The sequence below is a fragment of the Triturus cristatus genome, chromosome 6 (genome assembly GCF_964204655.1).
Source record: "Triturus cristatus chromosome 6, aTriCri1.1, whole genome shotgun sequence".
In the NCBI taxonomy this organism is placed as follows: domain Eukaryota; kingdom Metazoa; phylum Chordata; class Amphibia; order Caudata; family Salamandridae; genus Triturus; species Triturus cristatus.
Window position 1 is genome coordinate 952,921,261 of NC_140589.1, and position 22,177 is coordinate 952,943,437.

The 22,177-nt window shown below is 48.5% G+C and overlaps 1 protein-coding gene across 1 annotated transcript in view; it reads right to left on the reverse strand.

The window, feature by feature from the left end:
• Nucleotides 1–367: 367 nt before the first annotated feature.
• Nucleotides 368–22,177, reverse strand: part of SOD2 (superoxide dismutase 2) — a 237,610-nt gene continuing 215,800 nt past the window's right edge. The window contains exon 5 of the mRNA XM_085611647.1: nucleotides 368–1,096. Coding sequence (XP_085467773.1) covers nucleotides 948–1,096 — 149 coding nt within the window. The 3' untranslated portion in view covers nucleotides 368–947. The remainder of the gene's footprint in view (nucleotides 1,097–22,177) is intronic.

A 22,177-nucleotide genomic window follows, 5' to 3' on the forward strand; every position in this document is an offset into this window, starting at 1 on the left:
AACATGTGGCGTGGTACGATTTAGGTTGGCATAGAAAAAAAAATTCAGCTAGCAGATATACAGCTACACGCTTGTTTCGGCCCGGCCCCCTTTAGTCGTATCTTGTTAGTAATTTACTCACATTTTGGATCAAATTATGGCATTTTGCTCAGGCTTACATTTTATTTCCCTCTGGCAATTGACCACCCCATTGTTGCTGCTGCCCTTGGATCAGAATGTACAGGAGAAGCTTGGGCGCCATCTTTCCTGGGGCATACGTGTTCTCGCACAACTTCTGCAGGTGCATCTGCTGTTCAAGTAAAACAAACGCCAAGCCTGATGCTTCTTCTGTTACACACACACAAATAATACTTATTATTCCATTATCTCCATTTCGGTGGCTTTTGTTTATTAAATGTTTATTGTTTTAATTAGAATTGGTTTGAACATTTGGGTTATTCGCTTCTCTTACTGTCTTGCTGCTTATTCGGTTAATTTCATATCATTCTTCATGCACCTTTAACCAAGGTTTGCCTTGCTGCTCAATTTACCACAGTTGAGAGAATAATACTCTTGTGCGATAGAGGTTCGCCTTCTCTTTCTTGTTTCTACAGGATGGGTGTTTAATCACTAAACATTCCACCCCTGTGATACTGCTAGTAAAGGTGCTGTTACCAAATAAAAACTTTTTGGGTAATTGAAACTCCGAAAATCGCAAGATTCACAGAGAAGATAACTGACGGATTCCAAGAGTCAATATAACTGCTACAGGTACCTCAAAAACAATCAATGATGAGAGATTCCAAGGCAAATATTGTTCAGATTCAAGACAAATAAACATTGCTTTTATTTGTGAAAAGCAATTAACACTGCTAAGATGTTAGGAAGGCAACTATATAATTTTACTATCACACGAGCAGCCACAAAGCTTAGATATTGTATGTCTTGCAGATCTGTGAATTCTTAGTTTATTTCTTCTTGCAGGCCTGATATCTCTCAGAGACATTATCCCAGTTGATCACATTCCATATGGCTTTCAGGTAGTCAGGTCTCACGTTCTTGTATTGCAGGTAATAGGCATGCTCCCACACATCAATTCCAAGTAGCGGGATTAGACCTGTGTTCGCAAAAATACACACAGTTAGCAAAATCTAGTGATGAATAAGAATGTTACTAATGAAATTTGTCTTTCCAGCTTTTGTTCGTTTTGAAGAAAAGAAAAAAATTATTTTGCTTTAACTTTATATTCTGGACATTTATTAGCAAATATTGGCATTTTTTCAAAGCAAGCAATTGAGACTGAAATCCATCATGGTGATTTAATACCAGAGACCAAATGTATTTTAAAAATGTTTAGTTTTCACAACATGTGCCTTCATTATTCCCTTATAGAGGTAGCAAGAGGAGTGCCAAACCTGTGCAAGGCAATAATGTACATGTGAGATTATTATTTTTGTTTAATATACAACATTTTCATGTTTTGTTTTAACTACAAGACCAGGTGCAGTGGTCTGCATGTCATTTGGATGTGCTTATTTTATTTCGAAAAGGCTTTTGTAAAGCTTTATTACAAACAATTGAAAAATGACGTACTACTAACTTTTTTTTTTTTTTTACACAAGTAATAAACATTCACCTCTTCTAAATATACATGATAATTCGAAAGTTTCTGGCATGCAGTGGTGGAAAGCTACCGCCTTCACCAGAAGTTAAACAGCACAAGTGTACTGGTGGCAGCATACCATGTAGTGATTAGTAGTAATGAACAGGTCTTCTTCATCCTGCCACTGGAGTGAGGCCTACAGGCTCACTCACCTTTTTAAAGTTCTACTGCTGTGCGCTTAACTAACTCCTGGCCTACATTAGGTAGATGTGGAGTGGTGCACAGCGCTGAAGTAGTGACTGCACTGGATTTATGTGTTCCTGGGAAGAGTACACTACAGGGATAGGGTAGGACTGTCCAGTGCATGTGTGATTGGTTAGTCCATGTTCTGGGTATATGTATGCCTGTGGGAAATACATGACAGGAGATATAGTGCTGTGCAGTGCATACACAAGAGCATGTGCTGGGTATATGTGTGATTGCATTAAGTACAATAAAAGAAGGGTGAAATGTTGTGCAATGCGCACATGGTAAGTACATGTGCTGGCAGCATGTGTGTTTGTAATTAGTATACCCGGTTAATTATAGAAAAGCTTCAGTGCTGAACAGTGTACACAGACAGTGTGCTGAATAGCTGTGTACATGGAAGTGTGTACAATGCATGGAGGTACAAGTGTTGAACAGCATGTGCGCTGTGAATGTACACTAAGTACGTGTGTCTGCAATGGTACATTAAATAGAAGATCCTGGCTTCAATTATGGGAAGCCCAGGCCTGCCTGATGAAAACATGAGGAGGAGAGGAATCCGCTCTGATAGGTTTGTGTATTTCTGCATTCCTGTGAGCTGGGAAGAAAACGCACTGGATGGAAAAAGGGAGAGACTCCCTTTACTCTTCAAAAGACTGCTCTTTGATTCAGTGACAGATCACAAGGAAGGGGGCCTGTACACATCTCAGGATGAGAGATTGTGTCTGATAAGAGAATCAAAGATTAGTGCTGGGTGTCTGGGATTAACCTTTTGACGCACATATCACTGTAGGAGTAGTTTCTTACCTGTAACTCCAGTTCTGTAGTAGGGGTATCTCTGTTATAGTCATAATCTATGAATAGTCCCGCCCATGTGCGGGACCCCGGAGCAATCAAAATATCTCTTAAGCTGTCCTGCATTTGCAAACCTGCAAAGACACTTAAGAGACAGACAAAAATAATACAGCCTAATTACAACACGGCTGCACTGGCCAGCACTTCCTCTGAAGCGAACACAAAAGCCAAAATAAAGTTTAAATGTCATTTTTATTCACATCTGACATGTTCCTTTATTGTATCACACTCCCTTCACCAAGATCCCTTTAAACAATAGAGAGGAAGGGGTGGACAGACAAGCCCTATAGGCTGTCATTATGTGTCTGCTAAAGGGATACCGTGCCTTTAAGAAACTCTCCAGAGACCCCCGGTATCCCAGGATGCACAGCCCAAGCAAGTTACTTTCAGTTCTTTTTGAAGGTGTATAACAACAGGTCTGATACTGTCAGAATTACTCCAGCGGGGAGGAGGGAGGGTCGCTTATGACTATAACAGAGATACCCCTACTACAGAACTGGAGTTACAGGTAAGAAACTACTCCTTCTGTAGAAGGGGATCTCTGTGTATATTATATGCACAAAAAATACTCTAACAGGTCTGAAAGGAGATCTAGTAAAATAAAGGAATGGGGGGAGAGAAATGAGAACTCATAACACGAGGTTGTGCCTAATACAATACTTCTGATGTGTTATAGATCTCTGTGTATAGTCATAATCTATGAATAGAATGGCAAGCCCGTCCCAACCAACAACAGCGGTGGAGTAAGAACCAAACACCAACAAATCACTGTGCAAACAAATTCCTCAGCGAAGCCTGTCCAACCTTCGCATCTGCCCTAGCATCAGAGTCCAGGCAGTAATGCTTTGTAAACGTATGGACCGACTTCCAGGTGGCAGCCTTACAAATGTCAGCAATTGGAACATTCCTAAGCAAAGCTGTAGTAGCTGCTTTGCCCCTAGTCGAATGCGCTGTAGGCTTACCCCCTAACGTCTTCGTAGCTTTCTGGTAACAAAGCTGAATACAGGACACAATCCATCTGGAGATGGACTGTTTTGAGGTAGCTAGACCAGTTCTTACTGAACCATAATTTACAAATAGTTGATCCGACCTGCGGATGTCTTTTGTTTTATCTAGATAGAACTTCAACACCCTACGCACATCTAGTGAATGCAGAGACCTCTCCGCCGGAGAGGAGGGGTGCTGAAAAAATGTAGGCAAAGTTATCATTTGATTTACATGGAAATCAGATATTACTTTAGGCAAAAATTTAGGATGAGTACGCATCACTACTTTAGACGCATGGAATACAGTATACGGCTCTTGACAACACAGAGCCTGAATCTCACTTACCCTCCTGGCCGATGTAATGGCCACAAGGAAGGCAGCCTTCCAGGACAAATGCTGCAAAGAAGCCTTATGAATAGGCTCAAAAGGCCCCCTCATCAATCTAGACAACACCACGTTCAATTCCCATGGTGGAGAAGGTCGTCTAACAGGGGGAAACACCTTACGCAAACCCTCCAAAAAATCTTTAATCACAGGGATTTGAAAAAATGAGGTTTGGGAAGGGCCCTTTCTATACGCAGTCAAGGCTGCGAGATGAACTTTGATAGACTGAAAATTAAGCCCAGATTGAGCCAACTGCAGCAGATAAGGCAAAATAACATCTTCTTTACAGGATGTAGGGTCAATGTCCTTTGCCTTGCACCATAAACAGAATCTCTTCCACTTATAGGCGTAAGAAGTCCTCGTAGACGGCCTCTTCGCCTCCTTCAAGATCTCCATACAGTCCTGAGGTAGATTCAAGTGTCCATACTGTACTAGCTCAGGAGCCATGCTGCCAAACTCAAGGACGAGAGATTGGGGTGAACCATCTGTCCTCCGAACTTCGTGAGAAGGTCCGGTCGACATGGCAGGCGCCGGTGTGGCAGAACAGACCGGTGAAGAAGGTCGGTGAACCACCATTGCCTTGGCCACTCCGGAGCAATCAGGATCATTCTGGCTCTGGATTGCGACAGCTTGATCAGCACCGCCGGAATCAGGGGAATGGGTGGAAAGGCGTAGAGAAAGCTGTTGGACCAGCTGATCCATAGGGCATTCCCCAGTGTCCCTGGTTGGTAGTACCTGGACACGAAGTCGCGGCATTTGCTGTTTTCTGCCGTAGCGAACAGATCGATATCCGGAGTGCCCCATTCTGCGAAGACGTCTCTGAGCACGTCGTCGTTTAGCACCCACTCGTGATTTTCTTGAACGAGCCTGCTGAGTGCATCGGCTTGGGCATTCTGCACTCCCGGGAAATGCGTTGCCGTGATCGTCAGGTTCCTGGCCACCAGCCAATTCCAGACCGTCTGAGCCTCCCGAGACAGCGTGCGTGACCGGGAGCCCCCCTGCTTGTTGAGGTAGTACATGGTGGTAGTATTGTCCGTCTGAACAAGCAGGGAGTTCGTCGTGAAGGAGGGATGGAACGCCTTCAGGGCCAAGTGTACTGCTCTGAGTTCTAAAAAGTTGATGAGGTAAGTCATCTCCATCTGCGACCATATCCCCTGAATCTGAAGAGGGCCCGAATGCGCTCCCCAGCCCTGGAGAGACGCATCGGTCACTATGGTCTGGACCGGAATATCCTTGTGGAAAGGAGTCCCCTTGCAAACATTCTCTGAGGAGCACCACCATTTCAGAGATTGGAGAGCGTGTTGGGGCAGATGAATCTTGTCCTCCCAACGCCCCCGCCTCTGGTCCCATTGATCCTTCAGACATTCCTGCAGAGGCCTCATATGCAGACGTGCATTGGGGGTGAGAAAGATGCAGGAAGCCATCGACCCCAGTAAGGAAGACACCGTCCTCACTGTAGGAGAGTGGGCTGAGAGGAGGTGCAGGGCCTTCCCACGGATCGATAAGCGTCTCTCCTCCGAAGGACACACGATTGCGTTCAAGGTATTGACTGAGGCCCCCAAGTACTGGAGACACTGCACAGGAACCGGCACTGACTTTGACATGTTGATGTGCAGCCCCAGACGATGAAGCAAGGCAGCTGTTGAAGTGACACTGGGCTTCCTGGTACGTGGAAGCTTTGATCAGCCAATCGTCCAGGTATGGATACACAAACACTTTGGTTTTCCGCAAGTGTGCCGCCACCACTGCCATGCACTTGGAGAACGTCCGTGGGGCAGACTTCAGACCAAACGGAAGTACTGTATACTGGTAATGGTTGTTGCCTACCAGAAACCTCAGGAACTTGCGATGCTTTGGTGCGATCGGCACATGAAAGTAAGCGTCCTGCAGATCTATGGCGCACAGCCAATCTCCTCGATGCAACTGAGGGTAAATCTGATGCAGGGACAACATACGGAACTTTTCTCTGCGGATCCACTTGTTTGCTTGACGCAGATCCAGAATAGGCCTGAACTCGTTTTTGTCCTTTTTTCTGACGAGAAAGAACCTGGAGTAAAGACCTTTCCCTTTTTGCCTCAAAGGAACAGCTTCTATGGCCTTCTTTGCCAACAGAGCGTCCGCCTCCCGCTGGAGCTCCCGCACCATGTAGGGAGAGCGCACCGGTGGACTCTGTGGAGGCGGGCTGGTGAAACGAAGACTGTATCCATTGCAAACAATATTCAGCACCCACTTGTCCTGAGTTATTGTCCTCCACTCTGCCAGGTAGTGTTGAATACTTCCCCCCCCCCCCCACCGGAGCGGGTAACGGATGAGGGGGAAGTGACCCTTCAGGGCTTCGACCCGGCCGGGCCTTTGTTCCCCGACGAGGGTTGATGCTGTCCTCTGCCCCTCTGGCGCTTCTGAAAGGACTGCCTCGGGAACTGTTGTTGCTGTTGCTGGGGCTGTAGCTGGTGACCCGACTGACGCCCTTGACCCCTTTGCTTGGAATAGCGCCTGCCCGAGGTGCGGAAGGACCTCCTCTGCTCCCTGGGCCTCTCCAGCCCCACTGCCTTCAGGGTTTCTGCCTCGGCCTTCATGCGGGCCATCTCGTCATCCGCATGAGACCCGAACAGCGTCGTGCCGGAGAACGGCAAATTGGCGATCTTCTGCTGCGCCTCAGGCTTGAGCGGTGTCAGCCGCAGCCAGGAATGCCTCCTCATGTGTATGCCGTGGCAGTACCCATGGGCCACCAGCAACGATATATCCCCCGCCGCACTGATGATCTGGTTAGAGACCATCATGCCCTCGTTCAGCACCTCCTGAAAGTCCTCCCTCTTCTCTCTAGGCAGGGAGGCAGCGAACTGTTGCAGGGAGTCCCAAAGAGACCTGTCATAGCGACCCAACAGAGCGGAGGCGCTAGCGGCCTTCATCGTAGTGGCCGACGTGGAGCACATCCTCCTCCCCAATGAGTCCATCTTACGACTCTCCTTATCCGGAGGGGCCGTGGACGAAGGCGTCGTAGAGTGTTGCTTACGCGCCGCCGACACAATGACAGAGTCCGGGGGAGGATCCACCCTGAGGAACGCCGGGTCCGAGTCCGGGGCCCTGTACTTTTTCAGCAGTCTCGAGGGCGCCGGTTTCACCACAGCCGGCGTCAAGAACACCTCCATTGCAGGCTCCTCAAACCCCGGAACCAACGGGAGGAGGGGGCGCGACAGGTGAGCCTTATGCAAAGTCTCAAAGATCACAGAGGTGGTGGGAATAGGGGTTGTTACTGATATTCCCAACTTCGCCGCCCCCCTCATCAGCACCTCCTGGAAAGTGGCAATGTCATCCACTGGCGAGACGCGGGTAGGAGGCGTCTCCGACAGTGAGGGAGAAAACCGTCCAGCCCCAGAAGAGTCAGTGCCCCTCGAGCCTCTGGAACGAGACCGGTATCTCCGTCGTCCATGTCCAGAGCGAGTGGAAGATCTGCGCCTACTCCGTGATCGCCTGCGAGGACGAGAGCGAGATCTCTGCCTGCGGGGAGCCCTCGGGGGCAGAGGCAGTGGCTGCGGTGGAGAAGCAGGCCGCGGAGGCGCGGGCAGAGGCAGCGGAGGAGGGGGAGGAGGAGGAGGAGGCGGAGGCAGAGCAGGCGCCGGTAGAGGAGCCGGCGGAAGATCAGGCGCAGGAGGCAGCGGCGGCCGCTGAGGACGCAGCGGGGACAGATGTTCCGACGCCCCATCACTCCTTGCAGGAGAGCCCGCACCATCACTGGCCGGGCTCTCGGCCATCCTTCTCTTCTTGGAGGGCCTGCGTGTTGAAGCCACCGACGGGGAACATCCTCGTCTCCCCGATCCCCGACTGGAGATCGTAATCACTGAGGACGTGTTCCCCGATGTCCTCGACGTTGAACTGTACGTCGACCTCGTCCGGCGTCTCTTTGCCGGTCGTCGCCCCCTCGACGTCGAACGCCGTCTCTAAGTCGAGCGCCCTCTCGAAGTCGAACCACGCCTTCTTGACGTCGAATCATGCTTCCTCGACCTTCGTCGCCGCCGCGTCGACCTCTGCTTCGACGTCGATCTCTGGTGCCTCGACGTCGATCTCTGGTGCCTCGACGGCGATCTCTGGTGCCTCGACGGCGACCTGTGGCGCCTCGACGTCGACTTCCGGTGCCTCGACGGCGACCGGTGCCTCGACGGCGATCTTCTCCGTCTGGACGGCGGGATCTCGGCGTCGACTCTGTCAGCGTCGAGCCATGGGTCGACGGCGAAGGCGGTGAGTGCAGTCCGCCACGGGGCTCAGTACGACGTCGATGGGGTGTCGCCGGCCCCTCTCTCGACGTCGAACGCCGAGGCTGCCGCGACCCAGAGCCCTGGATCGACGGCGAACATACCGGTGCCTTCTCCCTCGCCGTCGACGTCGTCGCCTTCGACGCCGAACGTGACCTACCAGCCGGTAGGCGCCGTTTCTGCTCCCTGCTCTGTCCGGAGGTCCCTCCAGAGGCTGAAGCATGGGCGGAGGAGGGGGAATGAGACCCTCCATGCCCTGAAGTCCCACCGGTCCTCTGCTGCTCCTGACCCTGCAGACGAATCTTCTCCCTGTCCCTCAGGGTCCTTTTCGAAAAGGTTTTACAGATGGCACATGTAGCTGGGACATGTGAGGACGACAAGCAGAGGATACAAACATCATGTGGGTCCGTCTTGGCCTTTTTCCTCCCACACTCAGGGCATTTATCGAACAAAGCCATGCTAAGAGTGGGCCAAAACTGCTCCAGATTGCAGGCAGTAGTAGACAAAGGCTCTAGACGTCGAATGAAAACACTATTTATTCAAAAAAATCCAAATTTATCAAATAAACCACCCAAAAGGGTAGAGCTCAAGCTCCAGGGTCCTGCTAGCAGGAGCCGGAAAAAAGAACTGAAAGTAACTTGCTTGGGCTGTGCATCCTGGGATACCGGGGGTCTCTGGAGAGTTTCTTAAAGGCACGGTATCCCTTTAGCAGACACATAATGACAGCCTATAGGGCTTGTCTGTCCACCCCTTCCTCTCTATTGTTTAAAGGGATTTTGGTGAAGGGAGTGTGATACAATAAAGGAACATGTCAGATGTGAATAAAAATGACATTTAAACTTTATTTTGGCTTTTGTGTTCACTTCAGAGGAAGTGCTGGCCAGTGCAGCCGTGTTGTAATTAGGCTGTATTATTTTTGTCTGTCTCTTAAGTGTCTTTGCAGGTTTGCAAATGCAGGACAGCTTAAGAGATATTTTGATTGCTCCGGGGTCCCCGCACATGGGCGGGACTCTTCATAGATTAGGACTATACACAGAGATCCCCTACTACAGAAGCTGATATACAGTTGTGAACTCTGGTCACTCCCATGAATTATGTTGTGGGACAATCAGCTTTGGAGTCTTGCCTGCCGTGACAGTCCTTCATGAGGAAAGAAGAAAAGGAGAAATGTCCTCTTCAAAAGAAGCAGAACTCCAACATAAAACTTCCAAGACTCAGACCCTAAATTTCATTTTGGTGTCTGGAAATGGACTGTAAGAAGGGGAGGTGGAGACTCCAAAATGTGTCATCTGCCAAACAGTCAGACAGGCTGTGTTAGAAGGGAAAGCTCTGTAAGACTTCTGTCTGTGACTAGGTTTGGGATCGAAGGTCTGCTAGTCTCCCTGGTGGGTAAGGGGACATCACCCAGGACACCTAGATCACCGGCCCTGAGCACCAGCACCTGCCATAACCAGTGTGCCCTGTGCGGAAGAAGAGAGCACTGGCGGGAGCGAATTCCAATGGGGAGTCCTGGGAGAGGATTCCCAGAGTGAGGAGTGAGGTTGTGCACCAATTGGGTCATTGACGTGTCAAGTCAGTGACCCCCATGTGCCAGGATAGGACTGCTGGTGTCTGAGCAGAGAGTGAAGTGCTATGCGGGTCTGGATGAACCTGTACCCTCTAAACTGAGATTACATGGTATGCCGGAGGGGGCCACCAGTAAAGTAAAGTTGAATGGCTGGGGTCCGGGACGAACTTAGTGTGGGCGTTTGCACCAAGTAAGTCGTCGTCTGCATTTCCAAGTACCGCATCGACTCCCTAAGCCTGGAGGGGCTGCCGGTACCGACATGCCAAAGGATTTGGTTTGTTACCCGAAGGAGTGATGGAAGCTCCGCTCTCTGAGTTGTACCCTCACTGTAAGGGAACAGCACCTGACTGGCCAGAGGGCTGCCAAAGACACCGTGAATGACGTCGAACTTAGATAGGTTTAGGGTACAAACGATAGTATCTGCCCTCACTTATAGTCTTTCAGCCATACAACTCTAACACTGAGCACTATTGCTTGTGCCTATTGCCATAATTACATGATATAGTAATCCTGCGAAAATCCCCCTTATAGAAAAGCTTATGTCAATTGTGCATAACCATATTAACAAGGGTCATTGCTTCCATTTAAAACCCTAACCATGTCTATGCTGTACTTCTGCACAGACGACATAGCAGTAGAAGGCTGCCATGACACCATGCTTAGCAACAGGGCTCTAGCAGAATGAACCAAGCAACAGGTTACTACGTGTTCACACCACAACAGTTCCTATGTACCCACATACAACACGTTGTCATGCCATTAACCCCCTTAATTGCAAGTGTCTGCCTATGGCAGACACGCACCACCCCGCCCCCCCCCCCCGCACCTTGTCTGTGGCCACTCACAGACACTGAAGAGGGATATAAAAGGTCCTCTGATGCTTTGCACTGTAGCGATAGATTTTTCAATTTTAAGCTTAGGCTCCTTGGGAACAGCTTCCCACACAGCCAGAGTTTTTTTAGGCTTTTTTTGGTGATGACGGTCAGCGCATAGAGTGCACTGATGTCATTACCTCAGTGAAAGCCAAATAAGCGAATCAACTTGTTTTACTTTTACTGTATTAGTGCTCAGGGCGTAACTTGAGCTCTAATTAGGTTGGGGAGGTATCATAGGAAAGGGAAGAATCTCCCCTTTCCAATGGTATCTCTGCCCGTGGGTCTCTGCTTGGGGACCGACATTGGAGGGCGATCCCCAAGCTGGATTCCACCCACTAGACACCAGGGATCTGGGAAAGCGGCCACTTGCGTAAAGGCTTGTGCCCCCTCCTCCCCCACCAACAAGCTCAGATGTTCAGTCGTTCTGCCCCCACTCGAGTGGGAGATTGGGGTTATTACCCCCAGCCTGCCACCAGGGGGGCAGAAAGCTCACCCCTCGAGAGTAGGAGAGACAGGAAGGATTGCCCCAATCTGCATATCCTGGAGAGGGCGGTGGGGGGGGGGGGTTGGGTCAGAGAGCCCACTGGACACCAGGGAATTCAAATTGACTTTAAAACAAGCCAAAGGAGAGTGCAGTATACTCTGACGTTGGACTATAGCACACACCAGGAGAGGCAATAGTGTCTTTCTGCCCTCTCAATAGGAGTTTGTTCCAATGGGGGAGGTTGCCACAAATCTGCCCTGGGGAGTAGAAAGCTCAGTAGACACCAGGGATTTTGCATTTGGACAAATGAAAGGGAGTGGGTGTTACACACCCCACCCCAAATGGGATAAACCAGTCTTTGTGCTCCCCCACCACCGCCAAAGGCAGACAGAGGTATTGCCCCCAACTTGCCCCAGGAGGAGGCATAACGCCAACTGTATGGCATGATTTTAAACTGTGTTTATAAAACAATGAGGTGGGTCTGGCCCATCCTGACATCAGGCCCCAATCTCACCCCTAAAGCCTCAGTCGTTCTACTCTCCTGCGGACTAAAATAACCCATCTCAATGGCAAGCGAGAAGACATTGGATTCTTTTGTAGATTGTTTATACATATGGGCCAGAAGAGTGCGGCTAAATCGCAATATCGTCTCACCATCGTGAATGGCTGCATTTCTGGGCTTGGATAGTCTGCCACCTGGGAAAGCCTGCCAGACCCAGACATTTCTGAAAAATAGACATCCAAGAATTCCCAAGTGGTGTGCTTTGTTTGGATCTCACAACATTTTCTTACCCACAATGCCCCACAAAGCTCAAACTTTGCCTAAAATCACATTTTGCTTGCATTTCTGTGACATAAACTTCCAGATTCTGCAGAGATCCAACACATTTTCGTACAGGACTCCCACTGACCTTGGTTTGATCCATTCCTGTCGCAGGCACTAGGTCCAGCCATACATGTGGGGCAGCATTTTTATTGAGGCAAGTGGGGTATCGCTGGGTGGTAGGAATTGAGTGGATTCCTGTGGATTCTAGATGTTTTCTTCACATGAAAGTTGAGCAAAACATCTGTTTTTTTTTGTCAAAGTTTGCAAGGGCTTCTGGATAGGTAAACCTGGTGAGAGTCACACAAGTCACCTGACCTTGGAAACCCCCAGATGTATAGTTTTAAAAAATGTACAGGTTTGTTAGGCTTCACTAAGTGCCAGCTGAGCAACAGTCCAAAATCCACAGCTACACACATTGAAATAATAGGCAGTTTTAAGTGGAAAAACGAAGTGTCCATGTTGTGATTTGGACCATTTACTTTTGCGGGCACTGGTCCTACTCGCATAGGAGAGATACCATTGTTATCTGGAGGCATGTGGAAACCTAGACTAGTAGAACATTTATTATTACCAATTTGATTACTCTGCATTTGTGACTTCCAAATGTAAACCAGTGTGTAAGAAAAAAAAAAATGAAAAATGCCATCTAAATCACATGCTACTATGGGTAGGCACATACATACCGACTGCTCCTAAACTTGGTATCTGGTGACTATTTCAGAAAAACATCGTTTTTCTGGATACCCATTTTCCTCACTGTATATTTTACCATATGAATTGCCCGATACTCAGTACACAATGAAAAACCATTGGAAGGTGAAGTTCAGTTGTTGGCTCTGGGTACCTCAAGTTCTTGGACAACCTACAAACCTTATATATCCTCGCAACCAGAAGAGTGTAGTGCACGTAATGGTATAGTGCCACTGTAAGTCGGCCATCTTGACAGTTACAGATCACAACGTGGTCACCCATGGCTGATTTTTCCCCATCATGTTTTCGTTCTTTTTTTTTTATTTCAACAGTTTCTTTGGAAAAACCTCGAGGGATCTACACAAAAGGCCACACCTTGCTAGGTTCAGAATGTTGTCATTTTTAGGAAATCTATAGCTTTCCAGAATCACCTGTAGGTTTCATACCAGTTTCCACCACAACCTGGAAGTAGGCTGAAATTACAGAAAATCTTAATGAGCTGCCTCATGGAAAAACGCCAAAACTTCTGTAAAAAAAAAAAATGCCCATACAGCTCGGTATATGTAAGCTGGGAAGATGGTAACTTTAGCACAGCAAGCCTTTTCTTGATGCTATTTTTAGGAGCACTCTTTTCATATTTATACCCAATAAAATCAAAATGTTGCTATATTTTGCCTATTTTATCAGTACCCTCTGGGGGAATCCACATATCTTATTACCTTTAGAAACCATATAAGGTTGGGAACAAGGGACGCAAATTTGGCATGGATACCTTGCGTAGAAAAAAAGTTATGGAGCCCTAAACGCAAAGTACTCCAAATAGCCCAAAAATGGCTCAGCAGTGGGGTGAACAGTTAAGGGATTAATTGTAAGTAATCATGGTAATTGGGCACAATGCTAAATACTCTAGTCTCTCTCGTGAGGAGAGGAGGGCCACCTGTTACGTGCCAGATAGGTGTGCTTGTCCAATGATAAATTCAGTTAGCTAATAGTGCAGTAATGTGGGGCGATGCTAAGTTATGCGGAAATGTTTGACATGACTTGGCAGATGTAATGAGAACTAATGTAGGATAAACTTTATAATCTTATAACCATCATATTTGGTACTTTCCATATGGTTTTTGCTGAATTTATCTTGCTGATATTCTGATCAGGACAATTCCGTTTTACACATGATATACTAAATTAAGATATACTGAATCCCTCAGAGTGAGTGAATAAATGTGAGTGCATGTGCACGTGTTGTCCTCTGAATGTCTTTCACTAATCTGCATAGCCCATAGTTGTTTTCTCTTTCATTAGCGGGATGGCTACATTCACAACTCGAGGGGCTAGGGGAATCTACCCAGGGTAACTCACAAAAGAATGTAACAAATAGGGGTGGCCAATGTGGGGCCAGTCCCCTGAGTGGTATAGCGAAGACATCCAAAAGGTTCCACTTAATCCTGGTTAATAAGGCCCCCCCCCAATCCCATCAAGTAATGCTATGCCTAAGAGATCCAAAGGGACCTGAAGGTTGATGAGTACTGAAGTCTTTGCATACAGTGGGTGAAGAAGTAGATGTATCCAAATGATGTAGGGCCAGCAATGACTTCTCACCAAATGGGATGAGGTTTCCCTTTTCTGCAGGGAAGATGGAATATGCTACCTACCAGTATGCATCTTTTCTTGGCATGTAGAGCTGCAGATCTATACACTGTGCATAGATCGCCATCTGGTGTTGGGCCCGGATGTTTGCAGTTTGTTTTTCTTCTTGGACAATCTTTGGAAGTCACGAGTTCGGTGACTCCTCCTTCGGTCTGTACTGCTCATGGGCTTCGGCTCCATCCTCAGATTGTTTTTCGCCAGCAGGGAAAAGATGGAGCGTAGTGATAATAGTAAAGAAACCCATGTGTGTTGTATCTAAATAAGATAGACTGGAACGGATACAGGTAGCCGGGGAGGCGGGTGGGCGTGTATAGATCTGCAGCTCTACATGCCAAGAACAGATGCATACTGGTAAGTAGCATATTCCGTTCGAGGCATATGAGCTGCAGATTATACACTTTGCATAGATTATATAGCAGTACCCAACCCTAGCGGCGACCACCGGTATCCGTTGCAGTGGTTTGAAACAGTGTCTTTAGTACAGCCTGGCCCACACTAGCTTGTTGTTTGGAGTGCACGTCTACACAGTAATGTTTTGTGAAGGTGTGCAGTGTTGACCATGTGGCTGCTTTGCAGATGTCATCTAAGGGTATGTTCCCTAGAAAAGCCATAGAAGCCCCTATCTTTCTTGTAGAGTGGGCTTTAGGTGGAACAAATAATGTTCTTTTTGCTTTGTGATAGCAAATTTGTATGCACTTTACAATCCACCTAGCTATTCCTGATTTTGAGATGGGGTTGCCTTTATGCGGTGGAGAGAAGGAGACAAACAACTGTTTAGTCTTTCTGAAAGGTTGCGTTCTTTGTATGTAGTAAAGTAAAGCCCTTTTAACATCAAGTGTATGTAGAGCCCTTTACGCAACAGATTGAGGATGCGAGAAAAAAAAAACGGTAATTCCACCGATTGATTCAGATGGAAGGGGGAAATGACCTTGGGCAGAAATTTTGGATTTGTGCGAAGTATCACCTTGCTGTAGAAAGGGTTCTTGTATAGTGAACGCTTGTATTTCACTAACGCTTCTAAGGGAAGTGATAGCTACGAGGAAAGCTGTTTCCAAGTAAGGAACTGTAGCTCACATTTATGCATGGGTTCGAAAGGCGGACCCATCAGCCTTGTAAGAACTACGTTTAGATTCCACACAGGTGAGGGTGGTGCCCTGGGCGGAATTACTCTTTTAAGGCCTTCCATGAAGGCTTTAATAGCAGGCACTCTGAAAAGTGATAAATGCTGTCTGTTTTGCAGGTAAGCAGCAATTGCTGCTAGGTGTAGACGGATGGATGAGTATGCCAGGTTACACCTTTGAAGATGGAGCAGATAGCATATGATGTGCTGTATGGATACATCTAAAGGGTTGATTGTATTGTTACGGCAGTAAACAACAAATATCTTCCACTTTGCGGCATAGCATGCTCGAGTGGTAGGACGTCTGGCTTCCCTGATAATGTTCATGCAATCAGGGGGAAGGTTAAGGTATCCAAATTCTAAGATTTCAGCGACCAGATCGCAAGGTTGAGCTGAGCTGGGTCCGGGTGCCTGATTTCTCCATGGTTCTCGGTTAGGAGGCATGGGGACAGGTGCAGTTTTTGGTGTGGTACCACGGAGAGCTGTAGTAGTGTGGTGTACCACGGCTGCCTGGCCCATGTTGGAGCTACCAGAATGAGTGTGAGGGAGTGCTGTTGTAGCTTCCTTACCACTAATGGAATTAGCGGGAGAGGTGGAAAGGCGTATGCAAATTTGCCTGACCAGTTCATCCATATCGCATTGCCTTTGGACAATGGGTGTGGGTATCTGGCGGCGAAGCTTGGGCATTTTTTGTTTTCGTGGGTGGCGAAGAGGTCTATCTGAGGATGCCCCCACTTGTGAAAGAATGGGTGAAGAACTTGTGGATGCAGTTCCCATTCGTGCATTTGCTGTGTTTATCTGCTGAGCAGATCTGCCATGGTGTTTTGTATCCCTGGGACGTGTTGTGCCAGGAGAAAGATCTTTTGTGGAATTGCCCATCTCCATTTGCTCTGTGCTAACCGAGAGAGCTGGGGAGAGTGTGTCCCCCCCTGTTTTTGAATGTAGTACATTGCAGTCATATTGTCTGTGTGTGAGAAGTTGGCCTGATGTATGATGTCACTAGTTCTAGTGTACACCTTATATCAGTCCAAATACCCTTATGGTGATTGGTTGTAAAGTCAACCTTATAGACCAGCTATCCTAGTGGTAGCATGGACAAGAGCAGTCTTAGGCTAAACTCTGAATGGCATGTGAAGCCAGCTGTGATACCATATGTAATCCCTTGAATACCAAATGAAAGGACACCACAACAGATATATATATAAAATAAAGTGTATTTATTCTAAGCAAACCCTCAGCACTCTTTATGAGATTAGAGGTAAGTACAACACAGTCTTATTAATGCATACAGTAAGTCACACAAGTAAATAATACAGTTAGGCCCTAGGGGCCACGCAAACCATATACTAAGTAAGTGGTATAAGAACCACTGTCACGGAAATAGAATAGGCCTAGGCCTAGGGAATCGCTGGGGCTACACTACACTAGCGTTAGTTAGGAAGTGGGAGGCCCACGGGATTCGTGTGCAGAGTGGAAACACTCATGCGTAATGCGTAAAAGTCAATAGCAATAGTACAGTTTAGAAAACGGTAGATTTAGGACACTTCCGGAGTAGCTAGGAAGTTGAGACTTGAAAACTAGACACTAGGATAGTCACTATCCTGATGAGCACCGGAGAACCCAAGTTACCTAGCCCACAGGCTGCGGGTGCATAGGGGTGAAGATACGTCGTTTTCGTCGTCGACTCCTATGGATGCCTGAAGAAAGATGCTGACAGGCAGTCAGGGAAGAGTGTCCGGTGGATCCCAAGGCTGGGATCAAGAAGAGAAGAAACCTGCAAGCAGAAGGGACAGAGTCAAGGTCACTAGCCAGTGACCACGTGGAACCAGGAAGGAACCAGGCGATGTCGTGAAGACTTGCAGGTGAAGGTGAAGCTTGTCGCTGCAGCCAGGAGGACCAGGAAGCGTCGAGGACGACCAGGACCAGGAGGCGAGCTGTCCCACGAAGGCTCTTGCTGTCGGCGGCGTCGAAGTTGGACTAGGACTCACCAAGCCTTGGCAAGCGGAACCCACGAAGAACGAAGGACTTGCTTCTGGTGCAGACCAGGAAGGTCTGGGGTGCTTCTTCTTTGCAGAGAAGCGGGAGCCAGTCTGGAGGAGCCAAACCAGCGCAGAAGATTTCAGGGTGCGTCGTCACAGAGGCCACTAGCCAGCGGGCAAGCAACCGGACAGACGCGGCAAGCAGGAAAATGCTGAAGGGCCCCACGCAGGACTCGTGGAGTGTGGGGGGCTGATCTTCGGTGCAGATGGTGCTGGGGGTTGGGGCTTCTCAATCCCCGGTGCACAACTTCGAGGGTACCTCAGAAGCTGCGCTTTAAGTTACTAGCCACTTTTTCCAGGTAGCCGGTCCCACGTCGCTTGTCGCCTCCACGGATCTCAGCTCTGCTGCAGATGTGGATGAGGGTCGGAGAAGTCTGGAAGTCAAGGCTCTGGTCGGGCTCTGCAGTCGGTTCCTCGTAGAACGTGGGCAAAGCAAAGGTTAGTCTCTTGATGGTGCCTGTTTGCACAGGGTAGCCACTCCTTGGCTACAAGGGAGATTCTTCAGTCTTCTTCTTTCGTCGAATGTCGAAGGTCCAGAGTTTCTGTTCAGTTTTGCAGGTTCAGGATAATCTAAAGTCTTGAGGCCCAACTCCCACTCTTATACTAATCTGGGGGGCTGGGATACCTGCTAGGTCACGCCTTATGGGTGGGACCTGGGAGGGGGTGGTTACACCCACTTCCCTTTGTCCAGTTTCGCGCCAGAGCTGGGGCTGGAGTGCCCCAGCGCCGGTTTGAACTGGATTATGCAAGGAACACCTTGTGTGCCCCAGGCATGTCTCATTCCTTTCAGCCCACCCTGCCCCAATACACTAAAGGCTGTCTGGGGAGGTGCTAGCACCTCCCCAAGCAGGAAACCTATTGTCCAGGCCTCCCTGGCTGGGATCACTCCCAGCTGCAGGAGGTCAGACTTGTGTCGTGGCAGCAGCATCCATTTTGTGATGCTGAGGCTTTGGTCAGAGGCTAACAGTTGAAGTATGATTTTAACATGTCTTTCCCTCTAGAAGGGGGGAATAATATTCTCATGTCCAGAAATGGCATGGGGGTATTATTCCCTAGTGTTAGACACCTTACACGACATGTTTTGATAAAGCCAAACCATAGTTACCATAACCGTCTAAGATTATAAGGCACTTTAAGAGTATATGGTAGGCTATATCATAGAACAGCTATAAGGACAAGGTTCCGAAAGCTGCAGACAGGCTCAGCTCATGCTAGAGCACCATCTCACATGTTACCAAGCACTCTGCCTCCAGGATTGTCAAGGCCTGCCATAGGAGTGACTGATAGGTACACATGTGTCTATATGTAAGTTAGGTATAGGAATACTACACCTAAGCAAGGGGTGATTACACGACCTTGCCCCAGCTGAGTGATCAGCCAGTTGTGTCAAAATGGAAGGCCAGGCCAGGGGTGGCATAATACATGCTGCAGCCCCTGGTAGGCCTAGGGTACACCTATGCCCTGGGTACCTAGGGTACACTGTACAGGGGCCAATAAGGTGATCCTATCCAAATGGGTTATGCACCTAAAGTACATAGTATTAATTTAGAGAGAGAACAGCAGGGCTGTGGGTCTGATTAGCAGGCCCACAGCCACATCTAAGTCGAAAACCAGTAAAGCAAAAGCAAAAAGTGGGGGTGAACATAGAAAGCAGACCCTACTCTCCTACACAACCCCCCCCCCCCCCCAAACTTAGGGACATTAAACTAACCTTGACCAGTTGAGTCTTCATGTTCTAAGTGGAAATATCTGGAGAGTCCATCTGCATTGGCATGGTCAGTCCCAGGTCTATGTTCCACTGTGAAGTCCATCCCCTGTAGGGAAATGGACCACCTAAGAAGTTTGGGATTTTCACCCTTCATCTGATTTAGCCACAAGAGGGGCTTATGGTCTGTCTGAATCTTGAAGTGAGTGCCAAACAAGTATGGCCTCAGCTTCTTCAGGGCCCAAACCACAGCAAAGGCCTCCCTCTCAATAGCTGACCAACGTTTCTCTCTAGGGGTCAGCCTTCTACTTATAAAAGCAATGGGCTGGTCTTGACCATCTACATTCAGTTGTGAAAGAACAGCTCCCACACCTAACTCAGAAGCATCTGTCTGGACAATGAACTCTTTGGAGTAGTCTGGACTTTTCAGAATAGGTGCACTGCACATGGCCTGCTTCAGGTCATCAAAGGCTTTTTGACAGCTTACTGTCCACTGAACTTTCTTTGGCATCTTCTTGGAGGTCAAGTCATTAAGTGGTGTCACTATGGACCCATAGTTCTTAACAAACTTTCTGTAGTACCCAGTCAGGCCCAAGAAAGCTCTGACCTGAGTCTGGGTAGTTGGAGGAGCCCAGTCCTTTATGGTCTGGATCTTGCTCTCCAGTGGTTGAACCTGACCCCCACCAACTAGGTGGCCCAGGTGTACAACCTTGCTCTGCCCTATCTGGCACTTAGTGGCCTTGATAGTGAGGCCTGCCTTTTGCAGGGCCTCTAAAACATTCCTCAGGTGGACCAGGTGATCCTCCCAGGTGGAGCTAAAGACAGCAATATCATCAAGATAAGTTGCACAATAATCATCCAACCCAGTAAGGACTTGATTCACCAGCCTTTGGAAAGTGGCAGGTGCATTCTTCAAACCAAAGGGCATTACCACAAATTGATAATGTCCTCCTGGGGTCGAGAAAGCAGTTTTGGCCTTTGCACTCTCAGCTAGTCTGATTTGCCAGTAGCCTGCTGTTAGGTCAAATGTGCTCAAAAACTTAGCAGCTGCCAGTCTGTCAATGAGCTCATCTGCCCTAGGTATTGGGTGGGCATCTGTCCTAGTGACAGCATTGAGACCTCTGTAATCCACGCAAAACCTCATCTCTCTCTTACCATCTTGGGTGTGAGGTTTTGGCACAAGGACTAAAGGACTAGCCCAAGGGCTCTCTGAAGGTTCAATGACTCCCAGCTCCAACATCTTTTGTACCTCAACTTTTATGCAGTCCCTGACATGGTCAGGTTGCCTGTAGATTTTACTCTTCACAGGCAGACTGTCACCAGTGTCCACCTCATGGGTGCACCAGTTTGTCTGACTTGGGGTCAGAGAGAACATATGTCTGTAGGATTGCAGAACTTGTCTGCAGTCCTGTTGCTGATGGACAGTGAGGCTGTCAGAAAAGACCACACCATCAACTGAGCCATCATCAGGGTTCTGAGTCAACAGGTCTGAGAGAGGGTCACTCTCTTCCTCCTGCCCCTCATCTGTAGCCATGAGTAGCCCCATGTCTGCCCTGTCAACATATGCCTTCAATCTGTTGACATGAAGCACCCTGTGGGGGCTTCTGGGAGTCCCAAGGTCCACCAAGTAGGTGACTTCTCCCTTTTTCTCAACAATAGTGTGGGGTCCAGACCATTTGTCTTGGAGTGCTGCTGGGGCCACTGGCTCCAACACCCACACTTTCTGTCCTGGCTGGTAAACAGTCAGTACAGCCTTTTGGTCATGCCAAGCTTTTTGGAGTTCTTGGCTTGCCTCAAGGTTTTTAGAAGCCTTCTTCATATACTCTGCCATCCTGGAGCGGAGACCAAGTACATAATCCACTATGTCTAGTTTGGGTTGTCTGAGAGGTCTCTCCCATCCTTCCTTCACCAAACACAGGGGTCCTCTTACAGGATGCCCAAACAAACGCTCAAAAGGGCTGTAGCCAACCCCCTTTTGTGGGACCTCTCTGTAAGCAAACAGAAGGCAGGGTAAAAGGATGGCCCATCTTCGCCTAAGCTTGTCTGGTAATCCTTTTATCATTCCCTTTAGGGTCTTGTTGAATCTCTCAACAAGCCCATTGCACTGTGGGTGATAGGGTGTGGTGAACTTATAGTTGACACCACACTCCTTCCACATTGCAGTCAAGTATCCTGACATAAAGTTGGTCAGAAATGACCTCCTTTGGAAAGCCCACTCTGGAGAATACTCCAAGCAGGGCCCTTGCCACAACAGGAGCTGTTGTGGTCCTCAGGGGAATTGCTTCTGGGTACCTGGTGGCATGGTCCACTATCACCAGTATGAATCTGTGCCCAGATGCTGTTTGTGGGTCCATTGGTCCTACAATATCTATGCCCACTCTTTCAAAGGGGACCCCCACCACAGGTAGTGGTATGAGGGGGGCCTTTGTGGTGCCACCTGATTTGCCACTGGCTTGGCAGGTGACACACGAGCGACAAAACTCCTTAGTATCTTCTGACATATGGGGCCAGTGAAAGTGAGGGACAAGCCTGTCCCAAGTCTTGTTCTGGCCTAAATGTCCTGCAAGGGGAATATCATGGGCCAAGGTTAGAAGGAAGCCTCTGAACTTCAGTGGTATGACCAACCTCCTGGATGCACCAGGCTTGGGGTCTCTAGCCTCTGAATACAGTAGCCCTTCATCCCAATACACTCTATGGGTACCTTGAGCATTCCCTGCAGCCTCAGCAGCAGCCAGCTGTCTGAGAGGTTCAAGAGAGGGGCAGTCTAATTGAGCCTGCCTCAGATCTGCCCTGGAAGGTCCCCCTGTCCCAAGAAACTCAACCTGATCAGGTTCAAGTTCTTCTAGGACAGTTCCTTCAGGGCTCTCAGAATCATCCTCCTGGGAGGGCTGATCCACCACCTGAGGCAGGGGGGAAGGCA